At 38.6% G+C, this 21439-nt stretch overlaps 6 protein-coding genes and 1 pseudogene across 6 annotated transcripts; 1 reads left to right on the forward strand and 6 right to left on the reverse strand.

Moving 5' to 3' along the window:
• LOC18774515 (protein SRG1) lies at positions 184-2388 on the reverse strand. The gene is made up of 4 exons (XM_020565871.1): positions 2101-2388; positions 1625-1872; positions 1066-1390; positions 184-958 (listed from the first exon to the last, which is right to left on the reverse strand). The coding sequence occupies exons 1-4, from the start codon at positions 2386-2388 to the stop codon at positions 707-709; spliced, it is 1113 nt and encodes a 370-aa protein (XP_020421460.1). The 3' UTR covers positions 184-706.
• Positions 2714-3945, reverse strand: LOC18774684 (thaumatin-like protein). Its single transcript, XM_007206323.2, has 2 exons — positions 3806-3945; positions 2714-3705 (listed from the first exon to the last, which is right to left on the reverse strand). The coding sequence occupies exons 1-2, from the start codon at positions 3864-3866 to the stop codon at positions 3032-3034; spliced, it is 735 nt and encodes a 244-aa protein (XP_007206385.2). The 5' UTR covers positions 3867-3945; the 3' UTR covers positions 2714-3031.
• On the forward strand, positions 5057-8124 carry LOC18773300. Its single transcript, XM_007207267.2, has 12 exons — positions 5057-5368; positions 5475-5607; positions 5699-5772; positions 5858-5904; positions 5983-6133; positions 6245-6289; positions 6368-6572; positions 6654-6715; positions 6820-6920; positions 7037-7091; positions 7173-7220; positions 7559-8124. Exons 1-12 carry the CDS (start codon positions 5176-5178, stop codon positions 7735-7737), a joined length of 1293 nt encoding a protein of 430 aa, XP_007207329.1. The 5' UTR covers positions 5057-5175; the 3' UTR covers positions 7738-8124.
• Positions 8327-9187, reverse strand: LOC18774229 (light-harvesting complex-like protein OHP1, chloroplastic). The gene is made up of 3 exons (XM_020566889.1): positions 8966-9187; positions 8687-8809; positions 8327-8576 (listed from the first exon to the last, which is right to left on the reverse strand). The coding sequence occupies exons 1-3, from the start codon at positions 9131-9133 to the stop codon at positions 8508-8510; spliced, it is 360 nt and encodes a 119-aa protein (XP_020422478.1). The 5' UTR covers positions 9134-9187; the 3' UTR covers positions 8327-8507.
• Positions 10058-11467, reverse strand: LOC18773082 (putative cyclin-D7-1). The gene is made up of 6 exons (XM_020565872.1): positions 11213-11467; positions 10912-10998; positions 10689-10787; positions 10392-10596; positions 10196-10312; positions 10058-10062 (listed from the first exon to the last, which is right to left on the reverse strand). The coding sequence occupies exons 1-6, from the start codon at positions 11465-11467 to the stop codon at positions 10058-10060; spliced, it is 768 nt and encodes a 255-aa protein (XP_020421461.1).
• Positions 12304-14575, reverse strand: LOC18773728 (glucose-induced degradation protein 4 homolog). Its single transcript, XM_007205833.2, has 7 exons — positions 14337-14575; positions 14061-14116; positions 13738-13881; positions 13218-13291; positions 13020-13137; positions 12800-12927; positions 12304-12619 (listed from the first exon to the last, which is right to left on the reverse strand). The coding sequence occupies exons 1-7, from the start codon at positions 14380-14382 to the stop codon at positions 12541-12543; spliced, it is 645 nt and encodes a 214-aa protein (XP_007205895.1). The 5' UTR covers positions 14383-14575; the 3' UTR covers positions 12304-12540.
• Positions 15146-20900, reverse strand: LOC18772837 (annotated as a pseudogene).

Below are 21439 nucleotides of genomic sequence, written 5' to 3' on the forward strand. Positions count from 1 at the left end.
TTCTACATATTTTGACTTTAGTTAGAAACTTGGATTTCTTTTTTATTAATGATTTTTGGAGGTTAATGTGCAGTCTTATTCTGCATTTCACTGGAAATTGAATATTAATATTCATCTCATGATTTTGGAGGTTTAATTAATGTCCACATGAGTTTGATTATGGCTAAGATATGCTTTAACTAATTCATCCCAAGGAGGTTTAACAATCCCCTCAAACAGTCAGGGTTTTGGCACAAAAACAACAGCAAAGAGAAGAACTAGCAAACCAGGGGAAAGGGAAATGGGGAAATGGATATAATAATGAGTGATGATAGGCTATAGGAGGAGCTCCTCCTTAAAACCAATGGAGTTTTCACACTCGTCAAATTCCAACAGCGTTGACAAAGTTTCAACAAAAAAGAAAAAAAAATTGACACATGTGAAAACCACATTGGTGGTAAGGAGGAGCTCCTCCTCAATTTTAAGGAGCCAAGCTTTTTCCTTATTATAATCCCCTGTAATTTGGCTTTGGCTACTTGATTAGAAAGCTTACTATTAAAATTTTATAGGGTTTCTTTCCTACATAGACAAGAAACCAAAAACTGCATCCTTGATGATATATGCTATTTTTGTATTACAAAAGGCACATAAACTGATTTGATCATTAGAGACTTGATTTAAGTCTTTTTATTTTCTCTGGTTTTCTAAAATAGAAACACCATCTTTCTTAACTTGCAGTCTTCGCCGCATCAGTGTGTGCCTTCCCCTCCATTTTCCTCTTCAAGGATTGCCTCAGATAGTCTCCATATCTAACTTTCTTGTACATCCGAAGGGACCCTGGAGACTCCACCATATGATCAAATGGTTCCACTTCAACATCATCATGTGGGAAAAGAAATGTTGCATAAGATAGCCTCGCCCTGCTTTCAGTTGTCACAGCTCTGTGCTCAATGCTTTTGTACTTTCCATTGCTCCATATCTGTCAGAGCAAGAACAAGTATGAAGCTCAAAGAAAAAAAATATTATTCTTCTCTTTTATAGTTCAATTAAGATCACTTTTCTATTTAAACTAAATGCAAGTTTTACCTCAACAACATCTCCCACATTCACAACGAGAGCGTTTGGAATTGGCTTCACCGGCACCCATTCTCCTTCTTTTCGAATCTGTAATCCGGTTACATTGTCTTCTTGCATGAGTATGGTTATGGTGCTTGTGTCAGAGTGTGGACTTTTGCCTAGTACTTTATCAGGCATGCAACATGGTGGATAGTAGTTCACAAGCACACCTTGGACCAACTCTTGATGTAGTGCAAGAAGAGCATCCTTTTCCATCCCCATAATTAGAGATATATACCTTATGAGCTCCTCTCCAACTCTTTTAACTTCAATAGAATATGCCTCAATAGCCTCCCTTCACCAATACAATATTTATTAACAAAATTGGAAGTTTGATTTTATGGGCTCAGTCGTCCACACGTGTGTAGATGATTCTAGACCATCGACAGGTATAAAACCCCACGCTTATTAACGGCTTTCAATCAGCTACTTATGAGTGGACTACTGAGACTACCATTTCTCTTTGAATTCATCTAATGTTTTCAAATTAAACATTACTCTATTTTTCCCCTGAGTTTTAGAAACATACTTGTATTCCTCTGGTGTGGTTGGCCAAAACTTAAGCTTTCTGTACTGAGACGGGTAAACGATAAGAAAAAGTAAATCAGACCAATCCAGTATCTGCTCTTCTGAAACCACATACGCATGCCCGTAGCCTTGTATGTCGTCTGATGTCATAGCAACTTTATTCTTCTCTTCTACAGGAAGTTCAAAGAACTTTGCTGCAGCATCCTTCATGCCCTGCAACACTTCTGTTGCCACTCCATGATTTACCATCTGCAGCAAAGCTGATTTAACTTGACATGTTGCATTGAGAGAGTTTCTACTTGTAGGTCACTCTTTTGTGTGGAACTGTTATGATATGGATTATAAATTATAATATCAATTTGTTCACCAAATTTTCTTCCAAAATAATGTGTCATTAGTATCATACTGGACTCAGATATGAAGAAATGAAACATTGTCACATAACAAAATATGATAGATGATTTCAATATTTATTACCTGGAAAAAGCCCCATTCTTTGCAAGCCAGATCAAGTTTGGTTAGCTCCTCCTTATGTCCTCTTGAGAGCAGAGAGAAATCAATTGTAGGAATTTCAGAAGAAAGATTACATGTATGATCTGCATCCTTTGGCATGTCCTCTTGATTTTTAATAAGGTATCTTTCAGGGACATGCAAAGGGTCACTCTTTACTATTTCTTGAACATTTGGTACCGGCAGAGACGATCCAAAAGTTGGTGCAACTGCAACCTCCTCATGAATCAATGCTACATCTGTGTATGAACCCATGTTCTCTTTCTTGGATGGTTCAGTTTAGAAGTTCATCTCTAACTCTTAGAACCCAGAGTTTTATAGAGCAGTGCTTCAAATGGTGTCTGATTAGTTTTGTTTGTAAGCTGAAGTGCATCTTCATCTTGCCTGATTTTAAGATTCCTTTGTTGTTGTAACTTGTACAATTTGGAGCTTTCCTTCTGTTTTGTTTGGACATCAAATGCAGCTTAGTTGTGTTTATCGTATCGTAACGGATGTTATGCAAATCGGCTTCAAACACTCTGTAAATGTTATCTGATTAGGTACAAACAATTATCCTTAAAATTATAACAGCTACAAGACGGACCTTCTCAAAGTTAATGGATTTAAACTATGACACCCAATTGGCATTAAGGCCCCTCGCCAACAGGAAACTGCCATTTAATTTCTGTAGAGTAATTTCTAATGGATCACATCATTTGGTCACATTATGTGATAGTTGATGTGTGACTTAAAAGTTGGCTTCTAACAGATCATAAAAAGAAAGTAGATCCAATCTTCTAATGAAGAAAAAAAAAACAGAAGAACCTCACTTTTAAGTATAGAATAGTACTACAAAAGCCATTGGTTTCATTGCAGAACAATATATTTGACAATGTCTAAAATCTCCTTCAGCCATTGCTCATTGGGCAGGGCAGAAAGTGATGACGTACCGCGAAGCCCTGCATTTGTTAAGGCTGGAAGAGTCATCAAAAGCATAGCTATAGGCCTTGGGACATATGGCCTTAAACAGATGCGCAAAAAGGGTTGGCTTGCAAGTGTTTGGATTTGCATAGCTTCCTGTGCAGCAATACTTAGCAGATTGCATAGCCAAGCAGGCACTTTTACACCCCACAACCCTGCCTCCTCTCCTCACTTCCAATGCTGATGGGCAGCAAACGTTCAAATCAACCTCACATGAGGCAACACCACAGCCTATTCCACCACCGACCGGTTTCATTGACACAGGCAGATTAAATCCATCAACCAAGCTCACATCATAGAAATGCAGGGGTGAAGTTGATGATCCGAGTGTCATTTCAACAACGGTTGCTGGAGGTACACCCCCTTTCCCCTGACAATGCAATTGGCCAAAACAATCGCCGGTCTCACAATTGCCTTTTCCATCATTGTCAAATTGACAGCCCTGCCTGCCCCATATCCTTCCTGACCACTTCTCAGGCACATCAAGAACTAGTTCTTGGCCACTGCCGAGGTGGAAACCGCCACTTTGAGGAGTGGCTAGGCCTGCTGTGCCAAGTATACCAGGCCATATACTTTCATTGCAGTTGTTTACTAGAATGAGTTGAGCCCCATCTGCAACAAGAAAAACCCAATTAGAAACACAAAAAAGAAAACACAGTGCATGAATCAATAGAGTACAAGAAGTACATAGAAGAAGAAGATGAAGAATTACTTGTAATTGAGATTGGGGCTAAAAGGAAGAGTAGGGGGAAGAGAAAAGAGGAAGTTGGCATTGATGTCTATATGGTGAGAAAGGGACTGAGAATTGGAGAAGTACTTCATCTGAAAACACTTCACCACCACAACTATATATATAAATTGAGACAACATCAAGCTTTTTAACATCCTCTCTTAACGTCTGTTTCAGTCTCTTTTGCTTTCTTTCTCAACCCTCTTTCCACTTTTACTTTCATGATGATAAAAGGGCATATATTCATTGCTTCCCATTGAGGGCTTTCTTTTCTCCACCACTATCTATAAACAAATTTAAACTAAAATTTCTAAATTAAAAAAGAATTAACAAAAACACAGGACCTCTTTTCTGGTAGGGGTGAAGTTGAATGATGAAACTTTTACTTGGATTACTTGATCCTCAATTTATTCCTGTGAATCAAATGCTTATGAAAGCAGAAAAATTTATGAACTATTTTAAATTACAAGTAGCAGCAGCTATATTGCAAAAGTGATATCATGTTAAGATACTACAAGTAATCTTCATCATTGTTTAAGATAAAGTGATTTCTAAAACACAATTATGCATCTTCCTTTACCAAATCACATCAAATCAAAGGATCTTTCTTTTGTGTCTCGGAAGTAGGTTTCAACAGAAACTGGCATGCATGCTTCTGATTGGAAAAGTTTGATTTGGGAATATAGAAGAAGATAGAAGATCATGGACTGGCTAGGAAAAGATAGCCTCCTGATGCCCTGCATCTTAATACATGTAAAAAACAGTCATTTCCAATTGATAAGAACAAAAACAAGGATTTGGAAAAGTGCTGGACACATGATAAGGCAGGTAAAACAATTGTACTTAGAGGCCTCAAAACTTTTTCCAAAATTTAGTTACCAAGTGAGTTAATTAATTATATGAATGTATAAACATGTACTAAGATAAGTGTATATACACATGTTAAATTAAAATTACCCAAAATTACCCTCGTTTACGAATTTTTTTTTTCAACGCAACTACTTCATTTTAAAGGGACAAATACGCAAAACAATAGTCCATGAAAATCCAAGTAATTGAAAAACTAAAATGAAATAAGAGTTCATGCTCAACATTGAAGTGAATTGGATATGCTAAAGAAAAGGGGTGACTTGATTTATTTATTTTTTTCGTGGGTGAAAGGGTAAATTGAATTTGATTGAGTTTTCCCTTACAAATATAATTAAATTCGAAAATAAAATAATAAGAAAATATCAAAATTTTGATTTTCCAATTTCCCCATTATATTTTTTTGGACAACAAACAAAAATCCCTCGCATTCCAATTTGGGGTTTTGGATATTCCTATTCAGGAAGAGAAACCAGCAACCGGCAATGATTCACACCGCAGTTAAGCTATCACGAGCTGGGGCTACCGTTGCTCGAACCGCCAAGCTCGGGCCCTCCCTCCTTCAACGATCACCACCGTCCAGACTAGTTCACGATGGGATCAACGGCTCAAACGCCAACCCTGTTGCTCTTCAGATGATCAACTACGCTCTCTCTCATGCCAGGTCCCAGAAATCAGGTCCCTTTTCAACTCTCGTCTTCTCAATTTTCCATTTTTTTTAAATTTTGAAATTGAATTCTGGAATTGAAGTTTTATTTTAATTTTGGATATATGGGAAATGTAGATGAATCGTATGCACAAGGTCTGCTTGTATTGGAACAGTGCCTTTCGACTCAGCCAAGTGAAGGGCAGGACCCTGCTGGTGATAATTCAAGGGGAATGGTTTTATTGGCCATGTCCACTTTATCATCTGAAAGGTTTTTTCTTTTTTCTTTTCTTTTGGGTCATTGCAAAACCCAATCAAGTTCTATGCTTGATGGATTAAGAAACTCATATTTAATTTTTCAGAGGAAATTTTGATGAAGCAATGGATAAACTGCAAAAAGTTCAAGACTTGACCAGCTGTTCAATTGGTGTCAGGGGTAAGATTTTTTTATATTTTTATATTTTAAATTTCCTTAATAGAATGACCTATTGACTAATAAATCATTCCGCCTTTTGTTAAAGTTGCCGCCTTGGAGGCTCTTGTTGGACTTCACTTAGAGTTGGAGCAGGTAATCACCATGAGAACGATCAGAAATGTTTTCTTGTATTTTTATATGGTTTAAGTATATGTAAATGTTTTCTTATAGGATGATACCTCATCAGTGCTCGCAGATAAATTCTTAGAACTGTTGGTGAAGAACGAGCCTGGATCTAATGGTGGAGATTCTGAGGTTATACATGCTCGTGCTAGAGCAGTAAAAGGGCTTGTTGAGCTTGTCCATGGTAATACTGTGTCAGGTACAGCTAAAGGCTAACTTAGCCTTTGTCTAAATTTACACTCACATTTGCCCCAACTAGTACATTTCTGAGTATCAGGAAAAGCAAATTCTGAATTTGGGTTCTTTGCAGCTGAGTCTTTCTTTCGAGGACTTAAGGACAACCTGGAAATCACCGGTGAGGTTCATTTTATATGTCATTGTGGCTTAGACATGACATTGGTCGACATGAGATGATAAATTTAAAGCTGTGCAGGTAGTGCTGCTTTATCCTATGGAGAATTCTTACATGCGTCACAGAAATTTTCGTTGGCAAAGGATGTCTACCAGAATGTTATTCAAGGGGTTTCCAAGAATAAAGAGTTCAGTAACTCAAATGCATTGGCCGCCTGTAATATGTCACCAGAGGAAGTTTCCCTTGCTGCTACATGTGCTTTGGGACAGCTTGAGGCTCACTTGGGGTAAGTTCTTGACTACTGTTGAGCCTTTCTTTTTTCATTTTTTAGCTAGATTGACCATGAGATTAACCTGTGACCTTTTAGGAACTTTGCTGATGCCGAGGAGATATTGACTAGGGCTTTAACCATAACAGAGGAACATTTTGGTGTGTTGCTTTGTTATTACTTTTGTTATGAGTGATGCAAAAGTTCTCAGAATTTTTATTGAACGATGAGTTGATATCTTGTGGTTTCCTTGATTTTTGTGTAGGCTCTCACCATCCCAAGGTTGGTGTTGTTTTAACCTGCATAGCTCTCATGTTTCGGCGTAAAGCAATGCTAGAGCATTCTAGTTCTCTTTTGATTCAAGAGGTTAGAACTTGTATATTATCCTATCTACTTCTTTTTATCAACTTTAGAATCTCGTGTTTTCTTGCTATACTTTGTTTCTATGGCCTTATTCGTCCCCCTCCCCCTACAATTGACAGGGCCTTTATAGAAGGGCGATAGAGTTGCTGAAAGCTCCACCATTTGAGACCAAAGGTATGTGTTAAGTGTGCCATAAGTTTCTCCACATTTGAGAGCAGGTAATAATTGTTCATTGCTCTTTATTGGGTTGTGTAGGTACTGAAGCAAAGGTAGATAGAAGTGATATAGTGGCCCTTGCAAGAGGTAATGGCAAAGCATCCAAATGGTTTCTCAGCATGCACTTTGAGTATAATCTTAACTAGATATTATAACTGAACAATGACCTTTTTTGCAAAATCGGCTTTGTATATTCTTACAAGAGATTTGGTATTATTGCATAGATGTTATACCAGTTTTAAGAAAAGAACAAATGTACCTAAGGAGTTGTGATAAACTTCCAGGGCTCCAATTCAAGTAGAATAGGTCTGTCTGGATGGAAACCTGCTATGACCTTTATCATTGCAGCTATTTGACATGAAGACTTTTCAATTTAAAGATCCTAAACAGGTTGTCTGGACTGATATAGTTAATTGATTGTGTAGGCGGGTATGCAGAAGTACTTTGTGTCCAACAGAACCGAAAGGATCAAGGAGAAAAAGCGAAGAGTTGGGCAGAGGCTATATGGAGAAATCGCCGGCTGTCATTGGCCCAAGCACTGGACATATCTAATACCAATTCAGAAGTTCCAATTATAGATGCTCGAATCAGCAGGGTCCTGTAATGTCTTCATTCCCAGTATCTGCAGTGGCCGTTTGAGGTTCTCTTCTTTGGTGATATGTATCACAAGGAATGTGTAGATTTGCTCCAATCCCTCATATGCCCTTTGCACTCTGTAATGATATACAACTAGATGAGAAAATGCACCAAACACCTTCATGCGGTATCTTTACGCCATGTGAGATCATGACATGTATGTGTACCTATATCTAGATAATGTAGAGGAATCTATGGTGGCAGCTACATGCAAGTTTGATGTACAATCCCTCAGAAAGAAATTTTGTCATCAGAGTAGTTAGCGGTCATCCGAGACTTTGTGGGACCAGGGTCTGAATTGTTGAACTAAATTTTGATTATTAATAGATCAACCCTGGTGATTTTGTTGCGTATAGACTGTAATTATCAAGCTCCATTTGAATGTGCATCAAATCTGAGTTCCGATTGACCTTAAACCAGAAGCTTTGAAGATTGTACAGCATGCGAATTGGCCGAGCTCATGAAGAAAACAGAATCAAGGGTCGTCATGGACATAAGAAGATAGGAAAGATCAGAAGAGCTCATTTTAGATGCTATACCATTTAGCCTACAAAAGAATGACAGCAATCGCAAACGAAGCATGGGGTTCCTTGCAGCATAAGTTCTATGTATTACAAAGTCTGATCTGCGCACAAATTAATTTGAAGTGCAAAACAGAGCAACCCACTTGAGATGAATTACAAAATGCAGTTTTGAACCAGTGCTTGTTACAAATAAAGTTCCCCCTTTATACAATGATCACAGAGGAATATCAAGACCTTTTCCAATTTCCACTCCAATCAACTGTAATATTCCTTTGTTCAATATCTGAAAATCATGAAACCAATATAAAACAGGTCAGCCAAAAAAACCTCAGAAACTTCCTCAATTTTCAAAAACCAGACCATAGAAACCAAGAAGAAGAATAAGAATTTTACCAATTCTACAATGAAAGTTCCAATAAGTCCAATCATGCAAGCTCTAGAGTTCCATATTTCTGCAGTCCTGGTGAACCCAAGGAAGGGGGCCGCAAATTTTGGCTCTACTTTTGGCACCACCACCTGAAATTTTAGATGCACATTTTATGTTTTCAAAACACAAAATTATATTTCTCTCAAAAGGGTAAAATATGCATACAAATACAATATAATTGAAGAAATAAGTTAACTTTTATGACAGAATAACGGAGAGACAGGAGGAACAAATTAAAAACAAACCCCAGCAGGAAGCTTGGCAGCTTGAACTCTGAAGGCAGCACTTCTCTTGGAGGCTGTGCCAGGCAGAGCCCCATTACGTAAAAGGCAGAGTTGCTGGTTTTGAGAATTTGCTGTTAAAACTCTGGTGGGAAGGAGAGAAGACGATATTATGGTAGATGAAGTTGCCATGGTTTCTTCTTTTTTCTGGTTTTTTGGGTTTTGTTCTATGCTATTCTATGTCTTCTTTACCTTCCTTATCCACACTCAACACACATAACACTTGGCAACGAACTTTCCACGTCATATGCTGTATATATCTGGTGGGACCCTCTTTCTTATGGTTGGAGATTATGGATATCGTTTACCTTGTGTCTTGTGGGGTGAACTTTAATTCTTATGTGTCACATTTCATGAACTAGAAGTGCTTTAAGATATTAAGTTTTTCTTTTTTATACCAACGATATTGAAAGAACGGGAAATCTAATTTGGACATCGGATCCAGAAATAAATGTTCTTAACTATTTAAATTATAAGTCACTTATTTAAGATAATAATTAAATTTTCATATTCTCAACAACAAACATGAGAAAAGAAAAAAATACACCACAAATGTATAGTACCATTTACCATTAACGTTTATAATTTCATGATCCCAACTCCCCCACTCTCATCAAAATAAATTGGCAAGCTTGAGTTTGGTATCAGTCCAGCAATAGCATATATAAGAAAAGGCAACCACAATTAATGTGTAGACGTGTGGAAATAATATGCATGCAGGAGAGAAATTCCGTTACATTTTGTGTCAGGATTTTCTTGACAATCTTAATGTTTTTGAACAGTTGAGGGAAATTTATTAAATAAAAAAACATGTTTTACTGATCATCTTCTTCTCTCTTTCTCTTGTTGATCCTCCTCCCTGGTTCCGCATTGATCATGTTTCGGCCTCTCATATTAAAGAGAGAGAAATCAACATGGTTATCATAAGAGTTAATACGCTCCTTCAACAACACTGTTGTGGGACTTGAAGGGCAGAAATGGAAAATCTCGTGACCTATTAAGTTGTCCAAGCCATCAACCGATTGCTCTTCCATGATCTTATGGCATTTCACCAACTCAGCCTACATTATAAGTTCATCACAAACCAATCAATAAAACAGTAAAATATCACATATTAATTACGAAAAACAGAAGAAGAAAAATAAACAAAAAAGGGATTTTGATGCTTAACCTTTCGATCATGATCCAAGAGACTTGTAAGATCAGTGAGGCAGGCATCAGATGTTGCTGTTGAAGTTTGTAACTTGTCCAGACTGCACCTTAGGGCAGACATGGTAATCACACTTGGCCTAAAACCCAGCAGCTTCAAATCTGGACCGTTCATATACATTGGTTGGTTTCATTTTTTTTCTATATCAGTATAATTGATATAATTAGTATATATCTGTACCTGAAATAGCTCCAAGAAGCAACTTGTTGACTCGGGCAATGAACTCTTGATGAAGTTGAGGTTTCAAAGAGTCCATGATCTGTATCAACAATTCTAGGTAAGAATAAGATGTTGTAGAAGCAAGGCGCCATCCTAATGCCTTTAGCAGCATCATTTCCATTCGTTGGATTGTGCTTGGCTCAAATAAATGGTCAAGATCTTCCATCTTCAACATATATATAGGACAGCACAGTCAACAATGATAGAAGATGATGGCATTTCCAAGAAGTTAAACAAATTACATCAACTGATAGTTACCTGAATTTCGAGCAGCGTCGGAGTGCAGGTGTCGTTGAATTTGGTGGCAATGGATAAACAGGCAACAGACAACAAGTCCACCATCCAATATTCCCATCCCTGAAAATACATAGATAATGCACATTTGCAGTCAACTTTTTATCCCCAAAAAAAAAAAAAAAACTAAAGAAATTGGAAAATTGGAAAAGTTAAAGAAAATGATGCATCGTGTTATATTTCTTACATTACAATGGTTCGTAGATATGAATCGATCAAGGTAATTTGCAGCATAGAAAACAGTTCCAAGGGAGAGGTTCAACCGACTTCTACACTGGAAACACAAATAAACATATAAACAAACTAATATACATACATACATATATATATATATATATATAGAGAGAGAGAGAGAGAGAGAGAGAGAGAGAGAGATTATTTCCATGATTATTCAAGAAGAAATAACTCTGAACATAAGATATATGGTAGTTCTTGCTTTGCTAAGAAAAGGGTAGTCTCCCACAGTTCAACTTTATATATATACTGACCTTGATAAACCAGTGAATGCTTTTAAACCTAGCAATGATCAAACTATTTGAACACAATTTCTCTGCATAGTTGGGTCCAGGCATGTAACTCATCTCCTTCCCCAAGCATATGGCAAGAGCCTGCTTAAAGTCTTCCTTAGTTGTGTACATTGATGATCCACAGTAACTGTTTGATCCACAATGATCCATTTGACTCATAGGATCATTCACAGCAGGACTTGAAGGCCACACCTCATCACAAAGCAAGCTTTCCATATATACCACCAAGTTCTGAAAAACTAGAAGCTACCACAGTCTAGAAATTGTACAATTGTTTCAAACTTTGCTACTTGTACCATCAAATTGTGAATTCAATAATAAGGGGAGGTATCTTTTGTGTACTTTGAGTGATGAGGAAGAGAAAACGAAAGCAAACATGGTTGGAGGGTGAAATGAGGGAAGTTATATAAGAGCTGGTGGGTGGTTAGAGAGAGAGAGAGAGAAATAAAAAGAGGGCCACGTCCCTCATGAAATGGGGTAAATGCAGTGCGAGTGGGTATAGATTTTGGCTGTATTTTATTATTATTATTATTTTTCAGATATTTTTTTTTTTACTGTGGTTACGAATTGCGTGAGCTCATGCACGAGGATGTCTCTGTGGGCTGCATTGAGGAATAAATGTCCTCATCATCATCGCATCAATGTAGTAAAAGCAGGTAAAATGCTAAGGTTGTGTTATGTGGGGTTTTGGTTGGCACTGGAACTTGAGAATGATAGACTCTGAAAGTGGGCCCTGCTTTTGGCTGATAAAGCTGTACAAGTTGAGTGTTGTGGGTCCCACGGCCGTGATCGTCTTCAACGTCTGATCATGAGGGCTTGGTGATTGCCCAATTTTCATCAGTTCTTTTGGGACAAATTGTTCTAGTTTGTGTTGAATCTCCACCAAGAAAAACTGTCATTGAATGGTTTGGATGAAAACTGTCCTTGAAGTTTGGACAGTTGGATTGGGGACCACAACTTCTATTCATGGGTTTGGTTGGTATTTACCCAATTGGGCCTTTGTTGAAATTATGAAACTACATGTATATGTAATTGAAAATCTCGGGAAAAAGTTAGCATACAAGAATCATATAGAACCAAAGTTTGGATCTTTTTGCTTGTGATCACAATAATAAATTCAACTTCTGAATTGAAAGTTTGGCTAAACATGCGTTGATTTCATATCACCCCCAAGTCAATAAGAAACGGTAATAACCAGATAAAAGTAGCTAAGGGATATTCTACAATGCTTGTACAACAAATTTCCCAAGTTGTCCAATTTCTGGTAGGATACATAGGTATATTCAACTCTATCTCAGCTCGTATGATGAAAAGCTGAAACCTTGTCTTCCCTCGTTAGTGGATTTCAGCTCAAGCTTCTGAAATGGGCTGCAGGTTGGTTCAAGTAATCTTTTATCAATCACTTCGTTGCAATGTAAGTGAAAAAATTAAAACACAAGACAATGCATGGTAAGGATAGTAAGTATACGATGGAAAAAATAAGGGAAACAATGCATGGTAAGGATAGTAAGTATACGATGGAAAAAATAAGGGAAACAGCGAGCATACCTGCTGTTAGGATCGTAATAGAAACCATTGATGGAGCCATCACTACAAGAGAAACAGACATAGTAAAAGCCAGCTATAGTCAGCCCACAGTCTGTGCCAACATTCACAAAGTATTGCTCTTTCCATCTCTGCACCAGGAAGTCAAATACCTTATCAACGTTTCATTTGACATTTAAGAAGTGATTTTACCAATGAATAATAAAGCAATTAGGTCCGTTACCATGAATATGTATTGATAGTTACTCAGATCTAATGATTTTCCGCCATCAACTTCCACATGGCTCTGTAGAGCCGAAAAAGAAGGAAACTTGGTCCAGTGCCTTATATCATCCTCTGGTCTGTAAAGGGTCACACACATTAGCATTAACTAATTAGGTTCCATGCTTAAGTATAGGTTAAAAGAACAAAAGAAACATACGTTGCTTCCCATTTTCCAGTGAAGAAAGTATAATTCTTGGTGTCAACGATCTCTCCTTCCCAAAAGGTAACTACCTAACATGCATTTAAGAAAAACAAAGTAAATACTCAGTGAAGGTTACCAAAATATCAAAATAAGGGGGGTGTCAGCTGTCTGCAATGAAATACGATCAATATGCAAGGGTAGTCTTTTTGCATCCTAATCATGCTATTAAACCCCTAATTCATATATCCTATGAGACACACGATAATCCGTGAATATCACACTGATATTGACTACGGACTACAGACTATCACGGCAGTATGAAAATTGAAAATGACGAAATGTGATATGAAAATGCTTAAAATAAATGCCTTTCCAGACCACTATGTCAATAAATGTTGTAAAGAACAGTTCCGAAAGGACTCAGTTGTTCCTTCACTCTTTTATTTGTTAATACATTTAAGAGAAATTCTTAACCTTGATGCCAATCCTCACATGGTGACAGAAGACCAACCGAAGAAAAGCAGAAACTTCTTACCGGTGTGTCTGCCATAGGAACATTAAGGGCTTCCATGGTTCCACATAGATAACCATGTTCAAGGTCACAGCCCTGTATACGAACATTTACTCTCCAAGCTTCGTCCTTTTGCAGACTAGACACATTCTGAGTGCCGGAGAAGGCCTGCCACAGAATTATGACCTTAATGCTACAATGCCATACTACCAGTGGTACACATTTATACTTCCAAATGTCATTCCTTATGCTCAATAAGTCAATACAGATAGGTAATTCTTAAATTTCAATTCCAGAATATATTAACCAGCAAAACAATCACAAAAGGGACAGGGGCAAAGAGAAACCTGTCCAACGCTTAAAAGTGAGCAAGCTGAGGGAGAGGTCTGTCCACAATTTGAACCTTCACAGTAATATGTAAAATAGAATTCAAAATTCATATTTTTATGATAAAAATGGCGAGTCAAAATAATTGGAAGCAAAAAAACACAGAAAAGCTAGCGTCTTTGAGAGAATTCAATCCAACAACATATACCAAACAATCCAGATTTCGGCCAAAACCCTAACCCTAGGAAATGGGCAAGGCGATGTTCAGAAAGAAAGAAGGAGCGATAGAGAAGTACCTGAAAGTTGAGAAGGGGCGGAGCTCTCTGCCACTCTCACCGGCATTTCCAAAGTTCAGTCAATCAAAAACGGAGTAAGCGACTCAGAGCAGATGCTATGCCGAATCCAAGACACAATCCAGAGTCCGAACCAGTCTGAAAGAACCCGACCCGTTACCGCCTCTTAAAATGGTTCCTCTCTATGCTTTTTCATTTTTCCTCCAGAATCCTTTCAACTACTAACGCATATTAGAAGTCAACGTACTTTAACTTTGGTTTTTTTTTTTTTTTTTTTTTAATAATTTTTTTATGAGAAATACTTAACTTTGGTTTTTGAGGTTCCATCAAAATTTGTTTATATAAAAACTTAACATATAAGTATTTAGTTATTTGTAAACATAGCTTAGGCAAGTTTGCTAGAGCAGATATGTTTCCTACTTTACATCTGAGTTCGAATCTCTTTACCCGTAGTTTAAAATAGAATATTACTTGTATTAAAAAAAACGTTATTAATATCAAAAGCAAAGATAATAAAAACACATTTCATACACATTTTTACATGGTCACTACTTGAACCAAAATTCAATAATTGTACTCAACATTTCATTGAAAAGGACTTACTTTTTACCTTTGGTTACCACTTGAAAAGTTTTTTTGGTTATTTCCTTTCTAGATTCAAATACAAGTTGACATGTGCACTGGATTGTGGTGGCTTGCAGCTTTCTCGCTCAAGAATATGAGGGACGCACAAACATAGACAGCTCTAAGTATACACACACACAAAAAGTACACTTATAAGCTAACACTTTCTCCATTTTTTGTTTTCCTGATTCTGTTGTGAAAAGGTTTCACTCGTTTGGCAGTGGCACAAAGATTTTGAGTACAATATAATGATTTTTTTCACAGAGAAACTGATTTCCATTTCACATCGCTTTTCTATGGGAAAAGAAAACTACAAAGAGGTGACATTCAAAGCTGCATATGCATGCGTTGCGTTTGAATCCCAGTTTTCCAGAGAATCCTACTTGTTTGGTGTCAGCGACCACCGGAGAGGAGCGTCGGCTCTGGAACATATAATGACTCTGTGTATCCCCCGCCATTTGCAAAATCATCAAGTCTTGCAAGCCCAAAATCCCCCATTCTTCATGCAGATAAAGCAATCCTGAAGCAACACCTTTGATGACTCTGAACCTCTGGCTCCAATCAAGAGTGATAGCCGGCTGGCCATATAGGTACTTGTCCAGGCTTCCGTTAGGCATGTGCTCATAGACCAAAAGTAGCTCCCCCTTTCTTCTGCAGTAGCCCAAGAGTGGGACTAACTTTCTGGGACGAAGCCGGCCATTGCTGACAATTTCTGCAACAAACTCCTTCATCCCCTGTCTTGAGTCATGTGAGATCCTCTTCACGGCAATTTCAGTTTTTGAGGTGGGTAATGCTAAAATATGAAAACTATGAGAGAATATTTGTTTGTGGGAATTTTCTGTGTATTCTTCTCCTTGTAGGAGGTCATATTTATAATACAACGAAACCTGAATGGGCAAGTAAATAATAAATTCCTAAATCTATTTGCAGTAGGAAATCAGGAATTAAAGTAAATCAATTACAATTATAATAGGAATTCTTAGTGTGTAAGGAAAGTAAGTCAATATCCACAAGTCACGCCAACACTCCCCCTCACGTTGGTGCATAGATGTCGCCAATGCCCAACTGATCTAGTGAATTGTGGAATGCTTTACTGGAAATCGCCTTTGTCAAAATATCCGTCAATTGATCCTCGGATTTCACAAAAGGAAACTGAAACACTTTAGCCTCAAGCTTTTGTTTGATGAAGTGTCGATCCACCTCAACATGTTTAGTACGATCATGCTGAACCGGATTCTGTGCAATGGCTATAGCAGCCTTGTTATCACAAAAGAGATTCATTGTGGATGTAGGTTTATACCCAAGTTCAGTAAGCAACTTTCTTAACCAAAGAAGTTCACAAATCCCTTTAGTCATGCCTCTGAACTCGGCTTCTGCACTGGATAAAGCTACTACATTCTGTTTCTTGCTTCTCCATGTCACCAAATTACCTCCCACGAATGTGAAGTAACCCGATGTGGATTTTCTATCTGTTACATTACCTGCCCAATCTGCATCTGAATAACCATCAATATTTAGATGACCATGCTTTGAGAACATAAGTCCTTTTCCAGGTGCAGACTTCAAATATCTAAGTATCCGAAGAACTGCATTCATATGGTCTTCACTTGGAGAGTGCATAAATTGACTGACAACGCTCACCGCATAAGCAATGTCTGGTCGAGTATGTGACAAATAGATCAATCTTCCCACTAACCTTTGGTATGTTTCTTTGTTAGTTGGAACTTGATCCGGATATTCTCCAAGATGATGATTCTGAATAATAGGAGTGTCCGCAGGTTTACAATCTAGCATTCCTGTGTCTGTCAACAAGTCTAAGACATATTTCCTTTGAGAGAGAAATATGCCTTGCTGCGATCGAGCCACCTCAATTCCCAAGAAATACTTGAGTCCACCTAGATCCTTCATCTCAAACTCCGTAGCCAGATAGTCTTGTAGCTGTGATATTTCCTGTTTATCATTCCCAGTAATAATCATATCATCAACATAAATTATTAATGCTGTTACCTTCCCTTTTCGATGTTTCAAGAACAAAGTATGATCTGAGTTGCACTGTTTGAAACCATTATTCTTCATTGCCATGGTGAACCGTCCAAACCATGCACGTGGTGACTGTTTCAATCCATACAATGCTTTTCGTAACCTGCAAACTGTTCCAGTCTGAGTAGTATTATATCCAGGAGGAATGTCCATGTACACCTCCTCCGTGAGTTCGCCATGTAGAAAAGCATTCTTTACATCAAACTGGTGTAGTGGCCAATCTAAATTAGCTGCAAGGGACAATAAGACTCTGACGGTGTTTAACTTTGCAACGGGAGCAAAGGTTTCTTCATAGTCTATACCATAGGTCTGTGTGTACCCTTTTGCCACAAGTCTTGCCTTGTATCGCTCGATAGATCCATCTGCATTGTGTTTTATAGTAAACGCTCATCTACATCCGATAGTCTTTTTTCCTCGGGGTATAATCTCCAATGTCCAAGTCTGATTTTTCTCAAGGGCTTTCATCTCCTCTTTTATAGCTTGGACCCACTTAGGATCTTTCAATGCTTCAGAGACCTTGGTTGGAATATGGATAGCAGACAACTGATGCACAAAAGCCTTAAGTGGTTCAGACAGCTTCTCAGTGGATACATGATTTGCAATTGGATACTTGGATGTCTTGCCAATATCAGGTGAATAACGGTTTGGTGGCTTCCCACGATTTTGCCTGAAAGGTAATTGATATCCAATAGTTTTATCATCTAAATGCACAAGTCTAGTAGGAGTAGTTACCTCAAGGATATTCTCAGGAGATTGGTCTGTTGGTACTGTTGAGTTAGAGGGGGGGTCTTTATCTTGTTGTTCTGTATTGTCTGTAAGTGTGAGACTCGGATCAGAAATATCTTCACGTGGATCAGGTGGGTCAGGCAATTGATCGCTATGAATGGGCGATTGGTCGCTTTTCGACAGAGAGTAATCTCGTGCTCCAGACTCGGAATGATCAATCATTTCTGTACAAAGGAGAATTTCTTGATTTTCCAAGTTGCTCCAATTCTGCTCTTCACTTCGTATCTCCCCTTGAAGTGTAGAATTGGATGATGGGTCATGGAAGAACAGCTCAGATTCCAGAAAGGTCACATCCAAAGTGACATAGGTTCGTTGGGTAGGAGGGTGATAACAGCGGTAGCCTTTCTGATGAGTGGCATAACCCATAAAAACACAACGAAGCGCACATGGATCAAGTTTGCTACGTTGATTTTTGTGGAGATGAACGAAAGCCACACATCCAAAGATTCGGGGTGTGAGTACCAAAACAGAAGGCAGAGGTTTGTGTTGTGCAAGCACCTGTAAGGGAGTTTTAAAGGTCAGTACACTAGAAGGCATGCGGTTGATCAGATGAACTGCGATGACAATAGCATCATCCCAGTGATGGCGAGGAACATGAGCGCCAATCAGAAGTTCTCGGGCGGTTTCAAGAAGATGTCGATTCTTTCGTTCAGCACACCATTTTGTTGTGGTGTCTGAGGACAAGTCGTCTCATGGATAATTCCATGTTGTTGGAAGTAAGTCTGAAAGTCATGATTGACAAATTCTCCACCATTGTCGGAGCGAAGAATCTGAATTTGAGCATTAAACTGAGTTTTCATCTGTTTGTGGAAGGACTGAAAACAGGAAAACACTTCGTTTTTATTCTTCAGCAAATAAAGCCATGTCATCCGTGTACAATCATCGATGAATGTGACAAACCATCGAACACCAGAAGGAGCAGTGATAGGAGAAGGTCCCCAGACATCAGAGTGAATTAACGTAAATGGAGTAGTACACTTGTTCGTACTCAACGGGTAGGGCACACGGTGACTCTTGGCCAAAATACAAGTATCACATGTGAAGTCAGAGTCCTTGAAACCTGAGAATAAATCTGGTATAAGATGCTTCATATAACTAAAAGAAGGATGTCCCAATCGACGGTGCCACAACCAGATTTGCTTGTGTTTGCTATCAAAGGGATGTGTCACGCTGTTAGCCATGTCGGGACTGAAGTCATCGACATAATATAGCCCCCCTCTCTTAGTACCACGACCAAGAATCTCCTTAGTGTGAGTATCCTGAAGCAAACAAAAACTCGGGTAAATGAGTACACAACAATTCAATTGTTCAGTAAGCTGACTAACTGACAATAATTTAGTGGATAAAGATGGAACAAGTAAAGTATTAGACATTGTGAGAGAGGATGAGAGTGCAACAGTGCCAGCCCCTGTCACAGGATAAGTAACACCATTGGCATTTGCAATACAGGTTCGTCGAGGTTGTGTAGTATTCAGAAAATCATCAGGATCAAACGTCATATGATCAGTTGCACCGGAATCAATTATCCAGCTCCTGGAATCAATCTTATCGGAAGTATGGAATCCATAACCAGTACCATTACTGGTCATATTGCATTGTCCTCGATCTATAAGAGTAGCCCACCAATTGGGGTAGCCATGCGATTCAAAACAAGTCTCACAAGTGTGTCGTGGATCACCACAATATGCGCAATCTAGTCCACGTGTCGGGGTCGTTAGTCTAGAAGTAATAATTTGTGCAGCGGAAGATGCATAGGATACAGGTGGAGTAGGAATTGAGATCGGAATCTGAGCCTGAGTCGGGGCCGGAGTCGGAGTCGAAATTGGGATCAGGGTCTGAATCAAAGACAAATTCGGGTTTGGGGTCATCATCGGAGTAGGGGTCGGGGTCGTCTTCGGAGTCGGGGTCGGGGTCGGGGTCGGGGTCGGGGTCGTCAAAAAAGGATCCTGATTCTGGATCGGGTTCAGGGTCAAAGTCTGCATCTGTAGGAGCGGAGCCATCTGGGCACTCAACTCAATGATGGTTGGTGGAGAATGAGAGAAGGAGTCGATGGTGCTACCTCCATGAGGGTTGAAAAAATCATCAACCCCCATAGCGGCGGCGGGGGTTTGAAACTAGAGTCAGCAATTCCAAGATCGCCGCTCTGATACCATGCTAAAATATGAAAACTATGAGAGAATATTTGTTTGTGGGAATTTTCTGTGTATTCTTCTCCTTGTAGGAGGTCATATTTATAATACAACGAAACCTGAATGGGCAAGTAAATAATAAATTCCTAAATCTATTTGCAGTAGGAAATCAGGAATTAAAGTAAATCAATTACAATTATAATAAGAATTCTTAGTGTGTAAGGAAAGTAAGTCAATATCCACAAGTCACGCCAACAGGTAATATACCTCTGTAAACCTTACCAAATCCACCCTTTCCCAAAAGCTCCTTTTCCTTAAACCCTTTTGTGGCAACTCTTTGTATTTAAACCTTTGAGGCCCATACTCAAGCTCCCAGTCTTCAAGGAGTTCTGCAAACTTCTTTGTGGCATAGTTTACACCAGTAAGAAATACTACCAGAACACTACTCACAAATGTCACAGGCAGTCCAATGGTCAAAAGTTAATATATTTTGTCAGCTCCTATTCGAGGCAGCTTGGGAAGTTGTGAGAGCTCTTGAGCCTTGCCATTCATCTTGGTGGCAAAAACATGATTGGTGTTGATCTCTAAAGCAAAAACATGATTGGTGGCATTGCCATTGTTGGTCTCATTGAAAAGGCCAAGGTACTGTCTTGGAAGAGCTCCCGGAAGGCCTCTTGTTGGAGCAACAACGAAAGCCATGCCATGGGCACTCAGATCTGCATATTCTGATCTAATAGCGAAGACAAAAGTGGTAGAGAAGGAGAAAACTGTGCCATTAGATGAGTTCTTGAAGGTTTCTGGGCTGGGGATAGAAGGCATGATCGTGGTTCTGTTTAGTGTCGTTTGTAAGCCTCAAAAGACCATTGGGTGTGACTCCTGCAATGCCGTCTAGGCTAAGGTTATCAGAGCGGAAACCATTGTAGATGAAACTGAGATCTTCTGCTGCTGCTAAGCTTACCAGTATGAATATTACAAGCTTGGAAAACATGGCTAATCTTGATTCTCAGCCAAGGCCTTTCCGAACTTTTTACATATCCTTCATTGCAAGTCTTTGCATCAATTCAACAAATAATAGTCACCAAAGAAAAGTTAATGTAGCGGACATTGTCACAAATTAACAAAAAAATTCTTCCATACAACTAGTCCAAAATCTGCATTCAATTTCCCTTCTAGAAATATGTAATTGAAAATCTAGGGAAAAAGTTAGAATCCAAGAATCATATAGAACTAAAGTTCGGATCTTCTTGCTAGTGATCACAATAATAAATTCAACTTCTGAACTGAAAGTTGGGCTAAACATCCCCCAAGTCAATAAGAAATGGTAATTACCAGATAAAAGTAGCTAAGGGATATTCTACAATCCTTGTACAACAAATTGACCCAAGTTGGCCAAATTCCTAGTCGGATACAGAGGCATAGTCTATTCTATCACAGCTCGTATGATGAAAAGCTGAAACCTTGTCTTTCCTCGTTGGTGGATTTCAGTTCAAGCTTCTGAAATGGGCTGCAGAACTTCTTCTTTTTTAA

The sequence above is a fragment of the Prunus persica genome, chromosome G6, assembly GCF_000346465.2.
Source record: "Prunus persica cultivar Lovell chromosome G6, Prunus_persica_NCBIv2, whole genome shotgun sequence".
Classification (NCBI taxonomy): Eukaryota; Viridiplantae; Streptophyta; class Magnoliopsida; order Rosales; family Rosaceae; genus Prunus; species Prunus persica.